Source organism: Cetorhinus maximus, chromosome 14, assembly GCF_964194155.1.
Source record: "Cetorhinus maximus chromosome 14, sCetMax3.hap1.1, whole genome shotgun sequence".
Lineage (NCBI taxonomy): Eukaryota > Metazoa > Chordata > Chondrichthyes > Lamniformes > Cetorhinidae > Cetorhinus > Cetorhinus maximus.
Window position 1 is genome coordinate 35,935,678 of NC_135892.1, and position 20,282 is coordinate 35,955,959.

The 20,282-nt window shown below is 40.7% G+C and overlaps 1 protein-coding gene across 11 annotated transcripts in view; it reads right to left on the reverse strand.

Annotated features, from left to right (window-relative positions):
• Positions 1-20,282, reverse strand: part of snx14 (sorting nexin 14) — a 147,308-nt gene that overhangs the window by 14,242 nt on the left and 112,784 nt on the right. For 8 of the 11 annotated variants that reach the window (XM_078556783.1, XM_078556782.1, XM_078556785.1 and 5 more), the window contains 3 exons: positions 17,919-18,083; positions 8,870-8,965; positions 2,876-2,967 (listed from right to left, as the gene is read on the reverse strand). In XM_078556783.1, coding sequence (XP_078412909.1) covers positions 2,876-2,967; positions 8,870-8,965; positions 17,919-18,083 — 353 coding nt within the window. The remainder of the gene's footprint in view (positions 1-2,875; positions 2,968-8,869; positions 8,966-17,918; positions 18,084-20,282) is intronic. The other 3 variants (XM_078556787.1, XM_078556784.1, XM_078556786.1) reach the window with 1 other exon arrangement.

The following is a 20,282-nucleotide window of genomic DNA, read 5'->3' on the forward strand; positions in this document are numbered from 1 at the left end:
GCTTGAGTATTTTGATGAAGCAGCAGAGAGGTAGGATGAGGGTGATGCTGTTGATGTGGTGTACATGAACTTCCAAAAGACATTTGAAAGTGCCACACAACAAACTTGTGAGCAAAGTTAGAGTTCATGGAATAAGGGGCAGCAGCAACATGGATACAAAATTGGCTGAGTTACAGGAAACAGAGGACGGATGAATGGTTGTTTTTCTGGACTGGAGGAAAGTTTATAGTGGAGCTCCCCAAGTGTCGCTGTTAGGACCACTGCTCTTATGACCTAGACACCTTGGTATACAGAACACAATTTCAAAATTTGCGGATGATATGGAACTTGGAAGTATTGTGAACCATGAAGAGGATGCTGTAGAACTTCAAAAGACATGGACAAGTTGGTAGAATGTGCAGACAAGTGACAGATGAAATTTAATATAGAGAAGTGGGAAGTGATTCATTTTGGTAGAAATAATGCAGAAAGGCAATATAAAATAGAGGGTATAATTCTGAAAGAGTGCAGGAGCATTTGCCCAGGTGACCATTAATGTTGTCCCAAGTCATTGTTTCTAAAAGCTTCCCCACCACCAAGGTTAAGCTGACTGGCTTGGTAGTTGCTGAGCTTATCTTTACACCCTTTTTTGATCAAGGGTGTAACATTCGCAATTCTCCAGTCCTCCTCACCTAAGGAAGACTTGGAAAAACACGGCCAGAGCCTCCCCAATTTCAACACGCACTTCCTTCAATTTCCTTGGATGCATCTCATCTGTTCCTGGTATCCTATCAACTTTAATTACAGACAGCCCAACCAATACCACCTCATTAATTTAAACCCTTCAAACAAAATAGTTAAGACAAACCATGTACCCTTTGAGGCAGAGTCACAAGAAATTATCAAGAGGAATAAGGAAATGGCAGTGATACTGAACCAATGTTTTGTTTATCTTCATATTAGAAGTCACAAATGACAAACCAGAAATAGAGGGTAACCAGTGGGCTAATAAGAGTAAGGAACTTAAAGTTATTAACATCACCAGAGAAAAAGTATTGGAGAGACATGAGGCACTAAAAGCCAACAAATCCCCAAGATCTGATGGCCTACATCTAAGGGTTCTAAAAGAAATAGCTGCAGCAATAATGGATGTACTGGTATGATTTTCCAAAATTTCCTAGGTTCTACAACAGTCCCAGAGGATTGAAAGCTAGCAAATGCAACACTGTTATTCAAGAAAGGGAGGAATGGAGAAAGGAGGGAGAGAGAACAAAGAACGACATCAGTGATCAGAAAAATGGTGGAATCTATTTCTAAGGAAGTCTTAACAATGCACTTAGAAAATCATACTATGATCAGACAAAGTCAACATGAATGCGCAAAAAAGAAATTGCGTTTGACAAATTTATAAGTTTTTTTGAGGGCGTAACCATTTAACCATTGCTCCTCAACATTCAATGGCATTAAATCGCTGAATCCCCAACCATCAACATCCTAGGCGTTACCATTGATCAGAAACTGAACTGGAACAACCATATAAATACTGTGGCTACAAGAGCAGGTCAGAGGCTGGGATTTCTGAGGCAAGTAACTCACCACCTGACTCCCCAAAGCCTGTCCACCAACTACAAGGCACAAGTCAGGAGTGTGATGGAATACTCTCCACTTGCCTTGAGTGCAGCTCCAACAATACTCAAGAAGCTCAACATCATCCAGGACAAAACAGCCCATTTGAATGGCACCACATACACTGCCTTGAAAATTCACTCCCTCCACCACTGATGCACAGTGGCAGCAGTGTGTACAATCTACAAAATGCACTGCAGCAACTCACCAAGGCTCCTTCAGTGGCACCTTCCAAACTCACGACTCTACCACCTGGAAGGACAAGGACAGCAGATGCATGGAAACAGCACCACCTGCAAGCTCTCTTCCAAGTCACTCAAATCCTGACTTGGAACTATATCAACATTTGTTCACTATCGCTGGGTCGAAATCCTGGAACTCCCTTCCTAACAGCCCTGTGGGTTTTCCTACAACACATGGACTGCAGTGGTTCAAGAAGGCAGCTCACCACCACCTTCTCAAGGGCAATTAGGGATGGGCAATAAATGCTGGCCTAGCCAGTGACACGCACATGCCATGAACAAATAAAAAAAAGCCTAGTAATGCAGATAAAGGGGAACCAGTAGATGTATTATTCTTGGATTTCCAAAAGGAAATCATACCAGTGCATTTGTACACATAGTCCAACTGCTACATAAAAGGCATATGACACAAAATAGTGGATGGACAACAGTTTGAGGATATAGACAGAATGTGTGTCTAGTGAACGGTGCCTGCTTTAGAATTGCAAAGTTAAGTTTGGGTACATTCTCTGACTTTTGTGAATTAGTTATCATTGGGCAAATATCTAAAGGGGCTTAAAGAATACTGAAAACCACCTGTATTTAGATCCAGTTTATGAAGTAATTGCCATCATCTATGAATCCTTTGTAGAATAAGTTTGGACAGTTTCAATTCAAGGCTCTACTGAAGGTTCAGTAATTCAGCCTAATTCAGTACAAGAGCTCCAAGGGTAGCTGCTTTGGGGAAAATTATACATTGATTGAGATAAGTGCTAGTAGAAATATCAAAGTAGAGTGGAGGGAACTTTACATTGCAATTCACCATGCTGTACTTGACAAAGGAGGTAGTATAATGCTGACACTAGGTACCCAAAAGGCAAAAGTAACATTGATAATGCCTCACAATTCAGTCTGGGAAAAAATACATAAACTGAAGAAATTCCATACATTCAGCCAGACTGCTCTTATGTCATTTGGAAGCTAATCTGAATTAGTTATTCAATGCATGAAGTAACTTGCAACATTACCCTAAATCTATGTAAACAGACCTGTTTGTTGAGCACTGGCTGCTGCAGTCCTTCAAACAGTAGTCTAATTCCCTCGTACTTGGCTTCTTCTCCAATACACTTCACAAAAAAATCTGCCAAGTAAAGAAACAGCTGATCATCGCTTTGGAAACAGGTTTTTAAAAAACTAGCAATATTCAGATACGCTCAACGTATCTGCTACCACCAGAATAACACATAGTCCACACTGGATATGATCAAATCTTAGGTCTGATACAAATATAAGTAAATATAAGTAGTTGATATGCTTTGTTGAAATAAGATCCTTTAAATAATTTCCTTTTCTAACCTCGAGCTATTTGGGTAGACTCTAGTATTTCGTGCCATGTAATGGATTCGTGTCTACTAACATTCTGTATTGCTGCATTGTTGATGTCAACTGTGCCAATAGGAGACACAAGACAGCAGTCAGGCACTTGCTGAAGAGGAAGGCTCATCCTCAGCAACTGCAGGACAACCCCAGTGGTCAGACATCACCTCAGTCTGGGAAATTCATCAAATCCCATCTTGAGGCAGTGCATGGGACACTATTTTACAGAACAGTATTTTCAGAAGTGAAGCACACTCTACTCCTGATAATCCAAAGTCATTTTTTATGCAAAAATTGAATTATCCAAAATTTCAAATTATTCAACATAAGCTGGTTCCAGAGGACATCATATAAAGCTGCTAGAAAATGTAGCAAGCCTGAGGATTGGGAATAGTTTAGAATTCAGGAAAGGAAGGCCAAGAGATTGATTAAGAGGAGAGAAATAGAGTATGAGAATAAACTTGCAAGGAACATGAAAGAGGACTGTAAAAGCTTCAATAAGTATGTAAGAAAAAGATTGGTGAAGGCAAATGTAGGTCCCTTACAGTACGAAGCGGGATAATTTATAATAGAGAACAAGGAAATGGCAGAGCAATTAAACAATACTTTAGTTCTGTCTTCACGGAGGAAGACAAATAACTTCCCAGAAATACTAGGGAATCAAGGGTCTAGTGAGAAGGAGGAATTAATGGAAATCAGTGTTACTAAAAAAAGTGCTGGAGAAATTAATGGGACTGAAAGCCGATAAATCCCCAGGGCCTGATAATCTACATCCCAGGGTACTAAAGATGGCGGCCATGGAAATATTGGATGTGTTGGTTGTCATCTTCCAAAATTCTACAGATTCTGGAACAGTCCTGGCAGATTGGAGGGTGGCAAATGTAACCCCACCATTTAAAAAAGGAGGGAGGGAGAAAAAAAAACAGGGATTTACAGACTGGTTAGCCTAATGTCAGTGGTAGGGAAAATGCTAGAGTCTATTATAGGGGATGTGATAACAGGACACTTAGAAAATATCAACAGGATTAAACAAAGTCAACGTGGATTTTTGTAAGGGAAATAATGTTTGACAAACCTACTGGAGTTTTTTTGAGGACGTAGCTAGCAGAATAGATAGGGGAGAACCAGTGGATGCGGTATATTTGGATTTTCAGAAACTTTTGATAAAGTCCCACATAAGAGGTTCATGTGCAAAATTAAAGCACATGGGGTTGGGGTAATATATTGTAATGGATTGAGAATTGGTTAGCAGGCAGGAAATAGAGAGTAGGAATAAATGGGTCTTTTTCGGAATGGCAGGCGGTGATTAGTGAGGTAATGCAGGAATCAGTGCTTGGGCCCTAGCTATTCACAATACATTTCAATGATTTGGATGAGGGAACCAAATGTAGTATTTCCAAGTTTGCTGACGACACAAAACTAGATGGAAATGTGAGTGGTGAGGAGGATGTTAAGAGGCTTCAAGGCAATTTAGATAAGTTGAGTGAGTGGGCAAATACATGGCAGATGCTGTATAAAGTGGATAAGTATGTAGCCATCCACTTGGTAGAAAAAAAACAGAACAGCAGAGTTGGTAATAGATTGGGAAATGTTGATGTACAAGGGGACCTGGGTGTCCTTGTACACCAATCACTGAAAGCAAGCATGCAGATGCAGCAAGCAGTTAAGAAGGCAAATATATGTTTCAATAAGATCACCTAAACTCTAATGGGTATAGCCTAACATGCTTAACCTTTCCTCATAAGCCCAGGAATCAGTTGAGTGAACCTTCTCTGAACTGCTTCGAATGCAATTTCTTAAGTAAGGCGACCAAAGCTGTACACAGTACTCCAGATGTGGTCTCACCAATGCCTTGTACAGCTGTAGCAAGGCTTCCCTACTTTTATAATAAAAAGAAAACACTGGAAAAACTCAGCAGGTCCAGCAGCACCTGTGGAGAGGGAAATGCTCTGCAGAAGAGTCATACAGACTCGAAACATTAACTCTGTTTCTCTCTCCACAGGTGCTGCCAGACCTGCTGAGTTTTTCCAGCATTTTCTGTTTTATTTCAGATTTCCAGCATCCACAGTATTTTGCTTTTCCCTACTTTTACACTTGATTCTCCTTGCAATAAATACCAACGTTCCATTTGCCTTCCTAATCACTTGCTGTAGCTACATCCTAACTTTTGGTGATTCAATGTACCAGGACATCCAGAGCCCTCTGTGCCACACAGTAGGGCAGTCTCTCGCCACTGAAATAATACGCTGCTTTTCTATTCTTCCTGTCAAATGGACAAGTTCACATTTTCCCACATGATACTCCAACTGCCAAATTTTTGCCCACTCACTCCCTTTGTACACTCTTCATGTCCTCTTGACAACTTACTTTCCTGCTTATCTTTGTGTCATCAGCAAATTTAGCTACTATACATTTGGTCCCTTCATCCTAGTCATTAATATAGATCATAAATAGCGGAGGCCCCAGTGGCACTCCACTAGTTACAGCTTACCAATCTGAAAATGACCCTCTCTTCCCTCTGTCCCTGTTAGTTAGCCAATCCTCTAGCCATGCTAATATGTTAGCCCCTACAACATGAGCTCTTGTTTTGTAACCTCTGATGTGGCAACTTATCAAATGCCTTTTGGAAATCTAAGTACGTCACAGCTACAGGTTCCCTTTTATCCATGTTGCTTATTACTTCCTCAAAGAACTCTAATAAATTAGTCAAGCACCATTTCCCTTTCACAAAAACATGGTGACTCTGCCTGATTGTATTGTAATTTTTTTAATGTCCTGCTAGGGCCTCTTTAATAATGGATTTTAGCCTTTTCCCTAAGACAGAAGTTAGCCTAACTGGCCTATACTTTCATGCTTCCTGTCTCCCTCCTTTCTTGAATAGAGGCATCACATTTGTGATTTTCCAATCCACTGGGACCTTTCTAGAATCTAGGGAATTTTGGAAGATCACAACCAATGCCTCTGCAATCTCTGTAACCACTTCTTTCACGGCCCTAGGATGCAGGCCATCAGGTCTAGGGGATTTGTCAGCCTTTAATTCTAATAGTTTTCCCAGTACCTTTTCCTTACTGATTGTAACTGCTTTAATTTCCTCCTTCCCTTTTGTCTCTTGATTTTCATGTCTCTCAATGGTACTGGAACAAAATATTTAACTTAAAGCATTTAAAGAATTGCCAGAACGCTGCAGAATTGAAGATGAAAACACAGGTATGTGAAATTGTTTGTAAACTCAGTGTAAAAATACAAATTTAAAATAATTGCATTTTTTCAGGGCTAGTCATTTCCGTTACTTTTTAAAATTTGCAATGCAAAATGCTTTCTTTAGAGACACTGAATTGTTTAAGGAGAAAGATGTAAGCCCAGAACATGAAACACCTGTGTGGGTAATGTTAATGCACAGAAATGGTCTTGGGTATATGCAGTTCCAGTCTATAAAAGCCTGGCCAATATGAAAAAATTGTATTTTATTACAAACAGAGATTCAAGACTGGTTTAAGTATCAGTTCTTTCAAAACCCCCCCCCACCCACCCCATGACAACTTCAGTGGATTAAATGAAATGTCTTTCAAAGTACTCAAAATTGAATTAGAAAGGTGGGAAAAAAACATGGATCCAACAACCAAAGCTGAATGCAATCAAAGTAGCAGATACTACGAAAAAGGGTAATGAAAGCTATTCACCGAAATGCTGAAGTTTTTTTGCATTACATTTGTTGTTTAAATATGTAAAACAAGAAATTTGGAGGGCAAAATTTGGTCTCGTCTAGAATGGGTCTCAGGACAGTTGTATGCAAGAGGCATTTTGACATGTCAAAAGTCTAAGGGAGTAGTGAAAGGCTCAGGTGTGCCAAAACACGAATACATTAGGATTTCTGCTGCTGGCCAGACCCCATTATCTACTCAGTCTCCTGCTGTCCCAGGCCACTGTAAGTACCTACACTGTCCTTAAATATTGCCCCAGTTCTATCTCCAGGCTGAATTATCTGCCTGAATCCATACCCAAATGAGTTTTCTCAGCTCCAAGCCCACTATAATGTCACAAATGCATCTCTCCTTCAATGTGCATCAACAACTTGACTTTATGTAGTGCCTATAACATGAAATGTCCTAAGATGCTTTACAGAAAGGTAATCAAACAGAAACACAAGGAGCTATTAAGAAAGGGGGCAAAAAGCTTGAATAGATTTTAAAGAGCATCTTGAAGGAAGAGAGAGGGGATGGAGACAGTGAGATTTAGGGAGGGACTTCCAGAGTTTAGGATGTAGGCAGCTGAAGGCATGGTCACCAATGGTGGAGCAATCAAAATGAGGATTGTGCTAGAGGAACTTTGTGAAGAGGAGCACAGAGGACGAATGTAGGATGTTCCAGGCATAGAGGGGGTTAAAGGCATTGAGAGATATGAAAGTATAAGAATTTTAAAAATCAAGATTTTGCCACTGTAGGCCAGCAAGCACAGGGATGATGGGCGTACAGGGCTCAGAGTTAGGATGCAGGCAAATCAGTCAGGATGATCTCAGGTTTACAGAGAATGGAAGGCTGGTCTGGGGCAGATTGGAATAGTTGAGGCTAGAGATAAAAAAAGCCTTTAGGGCATGGAAAGACTACATAAAATCTGAGAATGTTTAAAAATCGATTAAAAACTAGGTTGACTGACCAGCTATAAATTCTGCATCATCTTCCACATTACTCTTCAGTAACTGTCTGCCTCACTTCTCATCCAGTGAGAACAGAACAGACAGTGTGGGACAAAGAATCAAGCAATCAGCACTAATCTCATTTATGCTTAACTGTTTGAATTTGATGGCCTAGTGGCCTCTCTCACTGATGGGTAACGGCTTCCTTCCTTAAGAGGTGATATAGATAAGAAAGTACCACTGACTGTTCCAGCTTCTTGATGTTCAGTGGCATTACCACTGCCAAATCCCCCATCAAACACATCCTGTGGGGGGGTTACCACTGACCAGATACTGAAGTGCACCAGCCATATAAATACTGTGGTTACAGAAGCAAGTCAGAAACTGGGAATTCTATGGCAAATAATTCACCTCCTGGCTCCCCAAAGCCCGTCCACCATCTACAACTCACTAAGACTCCTTTGACAGCACCTTCCAAACCCACGACCTCTACCATATTGAAAGGCAAGAGACGCATGGGAACACAACCACTTGCAAGTTCCTCCCAAGTCACACAACATCCTGAGTAGGAACTATATCACTGTTCCTGGGTCAAAATCCTGGAGCTCCCTACACTGTGGATGTACCTATACCCATGGACAGCAGCAGCTCAAGGCGGCAGTTCACCACCACTTTCTGGAGGGTAATTAGGGTTGGTAACAAATGCTGGTCTTATCAGCGATGCACACATCGCATAAACGAATATCTATTTTTCCAGGTCTCACTTGCAATGTTTCAAGGGGCAGCAATTTAAATAATACAATATTTTTCTGCTTCCTTTTGCTTAGTGACAGCTTTGGTTACCTGAATGCAAAACTCCTGCCACACTTCAGACTATGAGAATTGTTTTTATTTAGTTAATATTTAATTTTTTCATCTTCTTGCCAACTCTTCAACCCTCATAGTATCCTCTAGTATGGCTCTTGGTTTATCAGCAAAAGGACTTTGTCATTTTGGCATTGGTGTCCTGGAATAAAGTTCATTAACTTCTTACCAGGAATGTAGTTCATCATTTCGTCAAAAGTTTGTTTTGCTCTCCTTTGTCTGCCTTCAATGGAGCGAGGTTCAGTATTCTCACAGAAGACTGAATCTGTAACAAGAACAACCACATATCATTATAGGCGTTACTTCCCTAAGCAAATCAGTGCTAGCAAAAGGCAACTGTTGTTAATACAAATGTTTCAAAGCTCATTTAAACCAGAGACCAGCAGTTAGGCAGTATAAGGAAGTATAGTTTCATTTTACCATTGTGTCCACTGTCAGCCCATTCTGACACTGGATGGATAGCACGCGCCTTGCCACGTCCATAAGCAAATTCCTATATGAGCTTAGTGCATAGTAAATCTGGGAGGGAAATCACCCATGTCAATCTCTCGCTGTCCAACATCACAATCTCTACAGCCTCCTCCAACCCCACAACCTTCTGAGACCTCTGTGCTCCTCTAATTCTAGCCTCTTATACATTGTCAATTTCCTTCACTCCACCATTACTAGCCTTCAGCTGCCTGGGCCCTAACTTCTGGAATTCCCTCCCTAAACCAGACAACCCTCCTCCTTCATGTCACTTCTTAAAATCCACCACTTCAATCAAACTTTTGGTTATCTGCCCTAATATCTTTGTGGCTCAGTGTCAAATTTTGTCTAATAATGCTCCTGTGAAGGGGCTTGAAGTGTTTTATTACATTAAAGGTACTATATAAATGCAACTTCTTGTTGACACCATTTTAGTCCTGAAATCCAATATGGTGTTTCTATAATTACTTCCCTCCTGCTAGGTGTCAGAATCTATAGGCACACTACTGCTTCATGCATATAGTGTGGCAACAAGATGACTGCAAACTGAACAAATTTCTACAATAGGGTTCACTGTACTGAATTAGGTGCCACTTTCTGGCTATTTTCCCTAAAGATCTGGCAGTAGTGAGATATAGCTGGCAATTTCATTTTGCAGAGGTTCAGATAGTCCCTTAAAGTCATGTCAGACAGAAAGGTAGCAAAGGCACAGCTCACAGTCAATATAAAAATTCACAATAACAAAAAATGCCACTTTGAAGTGCAATGATGACATGGATGAAGGATAACTGGAAATAAAAACGCTGGAGCCTCAGGTTCAATCATGATTTCTGGGGCCATCAAAGCAAGTGGAAGACAAGCATCAGGAATGAGTTGAAGACAAAAGACTTCAAAATGGACAATAGCAGGGGGCAGAAGACAGCCAGCTATGTCAATGCATGAAAGTTACACTTCCTGGGATGAAGTGCAGAGGCAGGAAAACACACTATATATATGATTATATATAAATTCTGTGTAACTTATGGCAACAAGTGCATTGTTCGCTTGTCACTATTTGCCTGAGGATCTGAAATGACACAGAAACATCTGCAAAATTGCATTTGATGGTCACATTACCATAGAGAGTTGGAATGGAAGACATGCAGCTATACCTCACTACTGCCATACCAGTAGTGGCAGCTAATTGAAAACAGGCCAAGGAGAGAGGAGGAGCAAATTCCATCTAGCTAACAAAATGTTTTAATTCCGAGAAATTCAAGCTCATTGCATATATGGAGTCACTGTCTCCACATTGCAGCTATTAAATTTCTTTCTTCTTGTTTCTTCTAAGTGTTTATCTAGTTTGCACTTAAATGCTGTGATTGAATTGGTTTCAATGATAATAGCATATTCCACATTCTAGTAAGCCTCAGAAAAATTGTACCTACGTTACTGGTTCAGTGACCAGTGAAAATTATTTACTCTCTCAAACTCTTCTGCAATTTTGAACAATATAATTAGGTTTTCCTAAAACCGCCTCTGTTCTGAATATTGGCTTAGTTTTAACAAGTCACCAATTACAATAATACCCTTTAAAACCTTGGCATCAACCCAGTATTTTGTTTCCATTTCTGCAAATGTGTTTCTATTCTTGGCCACAGCTGCTGACAATCTATATAAATAATTTGGGTTTGGGGACCAAATGGAATATTTTCAAATTTGATGACACAAAACTGGGTAGGAATGTAAGTTGTGAGGAGGATGCTTCAAGGGGACTTGGACAGGCTAAGTGAAAGAGCAAGAATATGGTAGATGGAAAAAAGAAGTATGAAGTTATCCACTTTGGTAGAAAAAACAGAAAAGCAGAGTAGTTCTTAAATGGTGAGATGTTGAAAAGTGTTAGTGTCCGAAGGGGCCTGAGTGTCCTTGCTCATGAGTTTCTAAAAGCTAGCATCCAAGTGCAGCAAACAATTAGGAAGGCAAATGGTATGTTGACCTTTGTTGCAATGGGATTTCAATACAGGAATAAAGACATCTTGCTGTAATTGTATAGAGCCTTGGTGAGTCTACACCTGGAGTAGTGTAACAGTTTTGGTCTCCTTAACTAAGGAAAGATACATTTACCATAGAGGGAGTGCCACGGAGGTTCACCAGACTAATGCCTGGGATGGCAGGAATGTCTTATGAGAAGAGATTGAGGCAACTGGGTCTATATTCTCTAGAGTTTTGAAGAATGAGAGATGATCTCATTGAAGCTTACAAAATTATTACAGGGTATGACTGGGTAGATGTAGATGGTATGTTTCTGGTGAGTCCAGAACCAGGGGAGACAGTCTCAGAATAAGGGGCACGCCATTTAAGACTGACATGAGGAGTAGTTTCTTTACTCAGAGGGTGGTGAATCTTTGGAATTCTCTACCCCAGAGGATTGTGGAAGCTCAATCACTGAGCGCGCGCAAAACAGAAATCAAGTGTTCTGGATACTAATGACATCAAGGGATATGGGGATAGTGCAGGAAAAATGGCAGAGAGGTTGATGATCAGCCATGATCTGTTGGAATGGCAGAGCAGGCTCGACAGGCCAAATGGCCTACTCCTGTTCCTACGTTTCTATACATTATCCCTCCATATATATATATATATATATATATATATATAGTAAGGAGCCCATTGTCATACCCTACTTTAATAATGCCTCTGATAGATTCAGCACATTTTTGTTTTTGTGCCTGATATCCCTATAGATAAAATTCAGTCCCATTTGCTGTTTGTCTTTTTTTAAACTCATTTTCCCGCTTTGAAAGAGCTGTGAAACTATATCTATATTCTTCCAATCTATTTAGAGTTTTAATGCTTAGAATGTGGTTTCATATTATCTTTGGTGACCTGCAACTGCCACATATCGACTCATTCCTCTAATCTGTATGTCTTCCTGTAATTTTTATGCATTCTTCTTCTGCCATTCCCCTTAATTTCAGTTCAATAAATGATTAAAATTTCTCATCAATTATTTATTTAAGTGAAGTCCCAGATTCTTGCAGGATACATTTAGCCTTATCTTGCCACTTAAAAGCACTGGAATATCACCTAGGTTATGTGTTCAAGTCTCTGGAGTGGGACTTGAACCCACAATATACTGACTCAGAGGCCTGAGGGCTACCAAAGTTTGGCACCTAAGTAGTAATATTTTGGAGAGAAAGAGTAGACAGGTTCACAATTTTGAAGAAATTAAAGCAGGGCTGAACCTGAGTAACCTAGGAGAATGTGTGGGTGCACTCAGATCTGGGGTCACATTCTCTCTCTCTCCTTTGCAGATTTCTCTTTTCCCCTCATTCACGTAAGTGTGCACAAATTCTTCTACTCCATCTCTCACTATGTTTCTCTTTCCATTTTTAATTTCTTGGTATCTTTTGCTCCTTCTTCATTTTTGTCTCCTCTTTCATGTCTCAATAGGTCAGGGAAGTATGCAGCGCTGATGGTGGGTTGGAAGTTCAACATGGGCCAGATGGACAAGAAAGCAATCTGGCTCCATAGCTGAGTAAATGGATGGGCCAGGCGACAATCTGGAGAAGCGAGCAGAACTTGGGCTGAGAGGACAAAGAGAGAATCACTTAGGCTGTGTGGAAGGGCCATCGAGCAAATGGGCTGGTAGCCGGGGAAGAATCAAGATGCATACATTTGAACATATGAATTAGGAGCAGAAATAGGCCACTCGGCCCCTCGAGCCTGCTCCGCCATTCAATAAGATCGTAGCTGATCTCAATGTAACCACAACCTCATGTTCCTGCCTACCCCTGATAACCTTTCACCCCCTTGTTAATCAAGAATTTACCTAGCTCTGCCTTAAAAATATTCAAAGACTCTGCCTTCCACCACCTTTTGAGGAAGAGAGTTCCAAAGACTCATAACCCTCAAAACATTTCGCCTCATCTCCATTTTAAATAGGCCACCACTTATTTTTAAGTTCTAGATTCTCCTATAAGAGGAAACATCCTCTCCACATCCACCCTGTAAAAACCCCTCAGGATCTTAAAGGTTTCAATCAAATCACCTCTTACTCTTTCAAATTTCAGTGGATACAAGCCTAACCTGTCCAACCTTTCCTCATAAGACAACCCACCCATTCCTGGTATTAGTCTCGTAAACCTTCTCTGAACTGCTTCTTTTATTTCTTTCATTTATTTTGCATTTACTTCTTTCCTTAGATAAGGAGACCAGTATTGTACACAGTACTCCAGGTGTGGTCTCACCTATGCCCTGTACAACTAAAGGATAACCTCCCTTCTTTTGTAATCAATTTCCCTCACAATAAATGATAATATTCTACTAGGTTTCTGAATTACTTGTACCTGCATACTAGCCTTTTGTGATTCCTGCACTAGGACACCCAGATCCCTCAATCTCAGAACTCTGCAATCTCTCACCGTTTAGATAATGAGCTTTTTTATTCTTCCTGCCAAAATGAACAATTTCACATTTTCCCACATTATACTCCATTTGCCAAAACTTTGCCCACTCACTTAACCTATGTCACTTTGTAGCCGCCTTATGTCCTCTTCACAATTTACTTCCTATCTATCTTTGTGTCGTCATCAAATTTAGCCTCCATTCCTTTGGTCCCTTCGCCAAAGTCATTTGTATAAACTGTAAAAAGTTGAGGTCCCAGCACTGATCCCCGTGGCACACCACTCGTCACATCCTGCCAACTAGAAAAAGATCCATTTATGTCAACTCTCTGCTTCCTGTTAGCTAGCCAATCTTCCATCCATGCCAGTATGTTACCCCCTACACTATGAGCTTTTATTTTCTACAATAACCTTTGATGTGGCACTTTATTAAATACCTTTTGAAAATCTAAGCACACTACATCCCTTTATCCACAGTACGTGACTCCTTCAAAGAACTCCAATAAATTGGTTAAACATGATTTCTCTTTCATAAAACTACATTGACTCTGCCTGATCGCCTTGAATTTTTCTAAGTGCCCTGCTATAACATCTTTAATAATAGCTTCTAACATTTTCCCTATAACAGATGTTAGGCTAACTGGCCTGTAGTTTCCTGCTTTCTGTCTCCTTCCCTTTTTGAATAAAGGAGTTACATTTGCTATTTTCCAATCTAATGGAACTTTCCCCAAATCTACGGAATTTTGGAAAATTAAAACAAATGCATCAACTATCTCACAAGCCACTTCTTTCAAGACCTTAGGATGAAGTCCATTCGGACCTGGGGAATTGTCAGCCTGCAGCCCCAACAATTTGCTCAAATATCACTTCCCTGGTGATAGCAATTTTCCCGAGTTCTTCCCTCCTTTCCATTTCCTGATTTCCAGCGATTTCCAGGATGTCACTTGTGTCCCCTTTGGTGAAAGCCAAAGCAAAATACCCGTTTCATTCATTTGCCATCTCCCTACTTTCCATCATCACTTCCCCAGGCGCACTTTCTCTTGGACCAGTGCCCACTTTGTCAACCCTTTTCTTACTTAAATATCTATAGAAATTCTTACTATCCATCTTTGTGACTAGCTAGATTTCTCATGTACTCTAATTTTTCCCTCCTCAATCTTTTTGCCATTCTTTGCTGTACTTTATATTCTTTCTAATCTTCTGACCTGCCACTGTGTTTGCATAATTATATGCATTTTCTTTAAGTTTGATACTATCTTTGGAATTTTTCTCTCTCATTGGAATGTATCTATTCTGTGTATTCTGAAATATCCCTTTAAATGCCTGCCACTGAACCTCTATTGACCTATCCCTTAACCTCATTTGCCAGTTCACTTTAGCTAGCTCTGCTTTCATGCCCTCATAATTACCCATGTTTAAGCTTAAATTACTAGCCTTGGACGCACTCGTCTCTGCCTCAAAATTAATGTAAAATTCAATTATATAATGGTCGCAGCTACTGAGGGGTGCCTTCACTATAAGGTTATCAATTAATCCTATCTCGTTGCTCAATACCAGGTCTGGTATAGCCTGCTCTCTGGTTGGCTCCAGAACTTTCTGAGAAGCTATCCCAGAAGCTAAGAACTCATCTATGCTACCTTTGCCCATCTGATTTTTCTTGTTGATATGTAGATTAAAATCCCCCATGATTATTGCTGTACCTTTCTGACAAGCTCCCATTATCTCCTCTTTTATACTCTGTCCTAACGTGTGATTACAATTAGGGGTGTACACCACCCCCACAAGTGACTTCTTGCCTTTATCATTTCTTATCTCAACCCAAACCGCTTCCACATCCAGGTTTCCTGAACCTAGGTCGCCCCTCTCCAATGTGTTAACACTATCATTAATTAACAGAACCACACCTCCATCTTTTCCTAAGTTCCTGGCCTTTCCTAAATGTCATGTACCCTTCAATATTCAGGTCCCAATCTATGTCATCCTGTAGCCATGTCTCTGTACTGGCTATCAGATCGTACTTATTTCTATTTGTGCTATCAGTTCATCTGTTTTGTTTCGAATGCTACGTGCGTTTAGATACAGAGCCTTTAGTTTTGTCCTTTTATTATTTTTGTAGCATCTAGCCATATTTGCTGATTTACTCTTAGATGTGTACTCTTTGTCCCTTTCTGTCATGGTCTGTTTTTCATTTCCCATATTAATACCTTTCTCTCTTGCCTTGTCTCTACTCTTTGGTTTACCACATCTTCCCAAATTTGATCCCTTGCCACCACTATTCATTTTAAAACCCTCTCTACTTCCCTAGTTATGCAGCTCACAAGGACACCAGCCTCAACACGGTTCAGGTGCAGACCGTCCCAACGATACAGATCCCACTTTCCCCAATGCTGGTGCCTGTGCCCCACGAACTGGAACCCACTTCTCCCACACCAGTCTTTGAGTAACACATTCATTTCTCTCATCTTATTTGTCCTATGCCAATTTGCACGTGGGTCAGGTAACAATCCAGAAATTATTACATTGGAGGTTCAGGCTTCTTAATTTAGTGCCTAGCTTCTCATACTGACTATGTAGAGCTGCCTTCCTCATCCTGCCTATGTTGTTGTTACCTACATAGACCATGACTGCTGAATACCCCCCCACCATCACTGCAAGTGCCTTGCCAGCCCTGAGCAGATGTTTTGAACCCTGGTACCAGGCAGGCGATAAAGCCGCCTGGACTCACTTTTTGCTACAGAGAACAGTGTCAATACCCCTAATGTCACTATGTTCCATTTTGCTCCCCCAACTTGAATGGCTTCCTGTACCACGGTCAGTTTGCTCATCCACCCTGCAGCCCCCACTCTCATCCAAACATACTGAGAGAACCTCAAACCTAATGGACAATTGCAAAGACTCACATTCCTGCCCTCTTACCTGCCTCACTTACAGTCACACCCTCCTGTCCCTGACCACTGACCAAATCAGAAGACCCTATCCTTAGTGGTGTGACTGCCTCCTGATACACAGCATCCAGGTAACTTTCCTCCTCCCTGATGTGTCACAGAATCTGCAGCTCAGCCTTCAGCTCAATGACTCTGAGCTGAAGTTCCTTAAGCTGCAAACACTTACTGCAGACCTGTTTGCCCTGGGTCACAATGTAAAAGGAGCTCCCACATGCTGCAGCCTTGTCACATCACCTGTTCTTCCATCCTTAATGTGTTTTAAATAAGTACTTAATTATATTAATCACTTATGTTGCTTTCTTAGATATTTTATTAACTTTACCACCAATTTAAGTACTATTTTAAACCTTAGGAATAGAATAGAACTTACCCACTTACCAGATACTCACCAAACAGCTAGATCCTTTAACTGTAGTAGAGCAAGAGCCAATTCCTATGGAACGAGAAAGATAGAAAAAGGAAACAAACACCTCCTTCCACCACTTCACCGAACTCCCCCTCTCACCAAACTCCAAGTCTTCACTCAGTTAGCTGAGCTGCACTCCATTTGCCTTGGCTGCACTAAAGAACCCTGAATTTATAGTAAACTGAACTGGGGCTACTATAGCCAGATTCAACTAGTTAGCTAATTAACTGTTCAACTCCTACAGCTGAGTGTGAGTTTACCCTGTCTAAACTGAAAGAAAGAGCGAGCTTAGCCTGCTTACACATTACTTTCCAGTTACTGCTAATTACAGACTAGTTTCGATTTTAAGAGCAAAATTTAAGAACAAAATTAACACTTAAAACTCTCCCCCACCAAATTCCAAGTCTTCTCTCAGTTAGCTCAGCTGCTCTCCGTTTGAAGTGTATGAGAGGATGGGCCAAAAGGCACATGGAGCAGGTGGATGCACTACGTGGAAGACATGTGAGCAGTTCTGGTCTGGCATGTACCTGGAAACAGATAAGTCAGGAAACGTTCTGGCAGCACAAGCAGCAAACACATGCACTAAGTAAATGAATCAAGGATCACACAGGCTGAACAGGTGGATTGAGAAGCATTTGAGACAAGGGACATTCTCATTCTGGCCAAGTCTACCAAAGCCCTTTCCCAAAGTGCTGTTTTCTCCTCCAATGTTGCTATATTCAGCTCTCCGACTGCAAGTTTTAACAGGAATCTCTGCATCCCAACAACAACTTTGAAGCATCTTTAATGTAGTAAAAATGTCCCAAGATGTATCAACAGGAGCAAAATTTGACAATGAGCAACATAAGGGGATATTAGAGCAGATGACCAAAAGCTTGATCAAAGATAGGTTTTAAGGAGTGTCTTAAAGAAGGAAAGAGGCGGAGAGGTTTAGGAAGGGAATTTCAGAGCTTAAGACTTTCACAGCTGAAGGAATGCACACCTTCCATGTACAGACCATCATCGTTTACCCACCTCGCAGCAGGGTTATAAGGGAGACTACTCGATGCTCTTGTAACAACTGGCTCAGCTTATGCTGAAGGTAATTGTCTGAATACGCTTCAAGTGTGTTCTTAAAGAGAATCCGTACACCCATTAACAAATGATGCAGCCAATCTGGCATGTGAAAAACAACACGTCCTGCAAGTCAAGAAAAAAACAAACGATTAGCAAAATAAATTCACTTGCTATCCATTGTATAGCTTTGAGGAGTTGTGGTTCCTACTCACCTTTGGACTTTGGCTATTGTTGCTTTTTGGTGAAAATGACACGAGAGCACAAGATTTAGGGAGGGGATTCCAGAACTGAAGACAACAATTAAGGCATGGCAATCAATGGTGGGCTCAGGGATTCACAAGAGGCCAGAATTGAATGAGAGCAGAGATCACAAAGAATTGTAGGGCTGCAAGAGGTTAGAAAGAAAGGAGGAACAAGGCCACAGTGCTGACTTTAAATAACCTCTCATTACACTTCTGGCTGTTTCAAGTTTTAAATCAATGATTGAAGTTGGGAGGAGAGTTGCAACATAAATATCACAGTGGAGGAGGAGTAGAGAAATAGTTGTCATTTCTTCTACTTAAATTTTGAATGTTATAAATATAAATATATGCATATCACAAATGGTTCAAAATACTTCACATAATGATTTACTTTTGGAGTGCAGTGACTGTTACGTGGCAAACATACCAGCCATTCTGAATGAACAGCTCCCCACAAACAGCCAGGAAGTGAGTAACCAATTATCCTGTTCCTTTGTAGCATTGTTTGAGCGAGAAGTGATGACCAGGAGAACCGGAAGGACTCCCAGGTGTTTGGATTGTGCTAAGGAATAGGTTGACTCAATCACCAGAACTGATGCATAGGGTTTTGCTTTAATGTCTCTGGAAAGGTTTTTCCTTCAACAAAGCAGTACTTCGTCTGTATTGCAATGAAATGTCAGCCTAGAACAAACTCACACTCTTCTGAGCCTGAGGTGAAAAGCAATAGAGGCAAATGAGTCAAGCTGTCATTTATTTATATTATGATGCTAAATGGGAAAATGTCTATAGTGACTTCCTTGGCCAACAGATGAACCAACTTTCAAAGGTTATGAGATAACTGGAAAATAACCCAACAGAAGCTTTGCAGTGTTTGGCTCTAAAAAGTGACCATGAAGGTAATTTCCACATAGCTTAATGCAGCTACCTAAACTTTCATGGGACGATTTTGCTGATTCGCTACTTAATCCAAATTATTCGAAAACAGATTCAAGTAATTAAAGTAGATTTTTTGGCCTCAAGCACTCTCCACATAGGCTCTACATTACAAGGATGTTATCAGTCTGTCATTAAAACTTATTGGAATAGAAACTAATCCTCATCCCCTACTCCTCTGGGCAGAAAATGAGGGCAAAAAGGACTAATTTCAAAGCCCATTCTCCTGCCCCTAATCTATGCTTGAATTACAGATGCTGCCATATTGGTGAACGAGATATTGCAGGTGGTGTGAGGCTCCTTAAGTAAATGAGGGGCCAAACACTTGCTTTAGGTTCCCACACTGAAATTGGTTGGCAATCAATGGATCAGGTGCCAGGCCAATCCTCTTATGGCTCTTTAGTGGCTCCCATGGTCACCAACGAGCTGCAAGTACATTTCTTAAAATTCAGCAATAATCATTGGTAGACCCAGACAGGAAGGAATGCTCCAACTTCGCTACATTTGTAATCAGTCAACCACTTTTCATTGCTCCAATCCCCCACACATACCTTCCAAGTGGCCTAATAATTTTTTTCTTCAAATGAGTGAGCTATGAACGAGTGGTAGGCATGACTGTTCAGCTAAATATTGAAATAAGATCCAAGTTCAAGCTGGCCTTGAGTTCTCAGTTGGGGCGCACAACCTCTGAAGCACTGATTCCAGGTCTGAAAACAAACCAAGTGAAATTCTACCCCATGAGAGTGGCAGAAGCTCCAATCCCAATCTAGTCAGATTGGAGTGTTCTTTGACCACCATTACAGGATATTGAGGCACAGTATCATTTAGAATGGTAGTGAATGTGGAACACTTAATGCTTAATCTTAAACTCTTGATACAAGGGCATTGCACATTTGAAATTACCAGAGCTACTTCCTTTTTCTGGTAAGAAATATATCAGAGCCTAGATCATAAGCTTCAAGATTGGTTTGCTCCACAGCCTTTAATGTTGAACATTTCTGCAGCATGCACGTGAACAGAGTTTTAAAAAAATAAATTTACAATACTGGCAGACAGTTTTCCTTAGATGAACATATTGATAACCCTCTGTATTGGTCATTCTTGCATGATCAATTCCTTACTTTTGGTGGACTAATTTTCCATAATA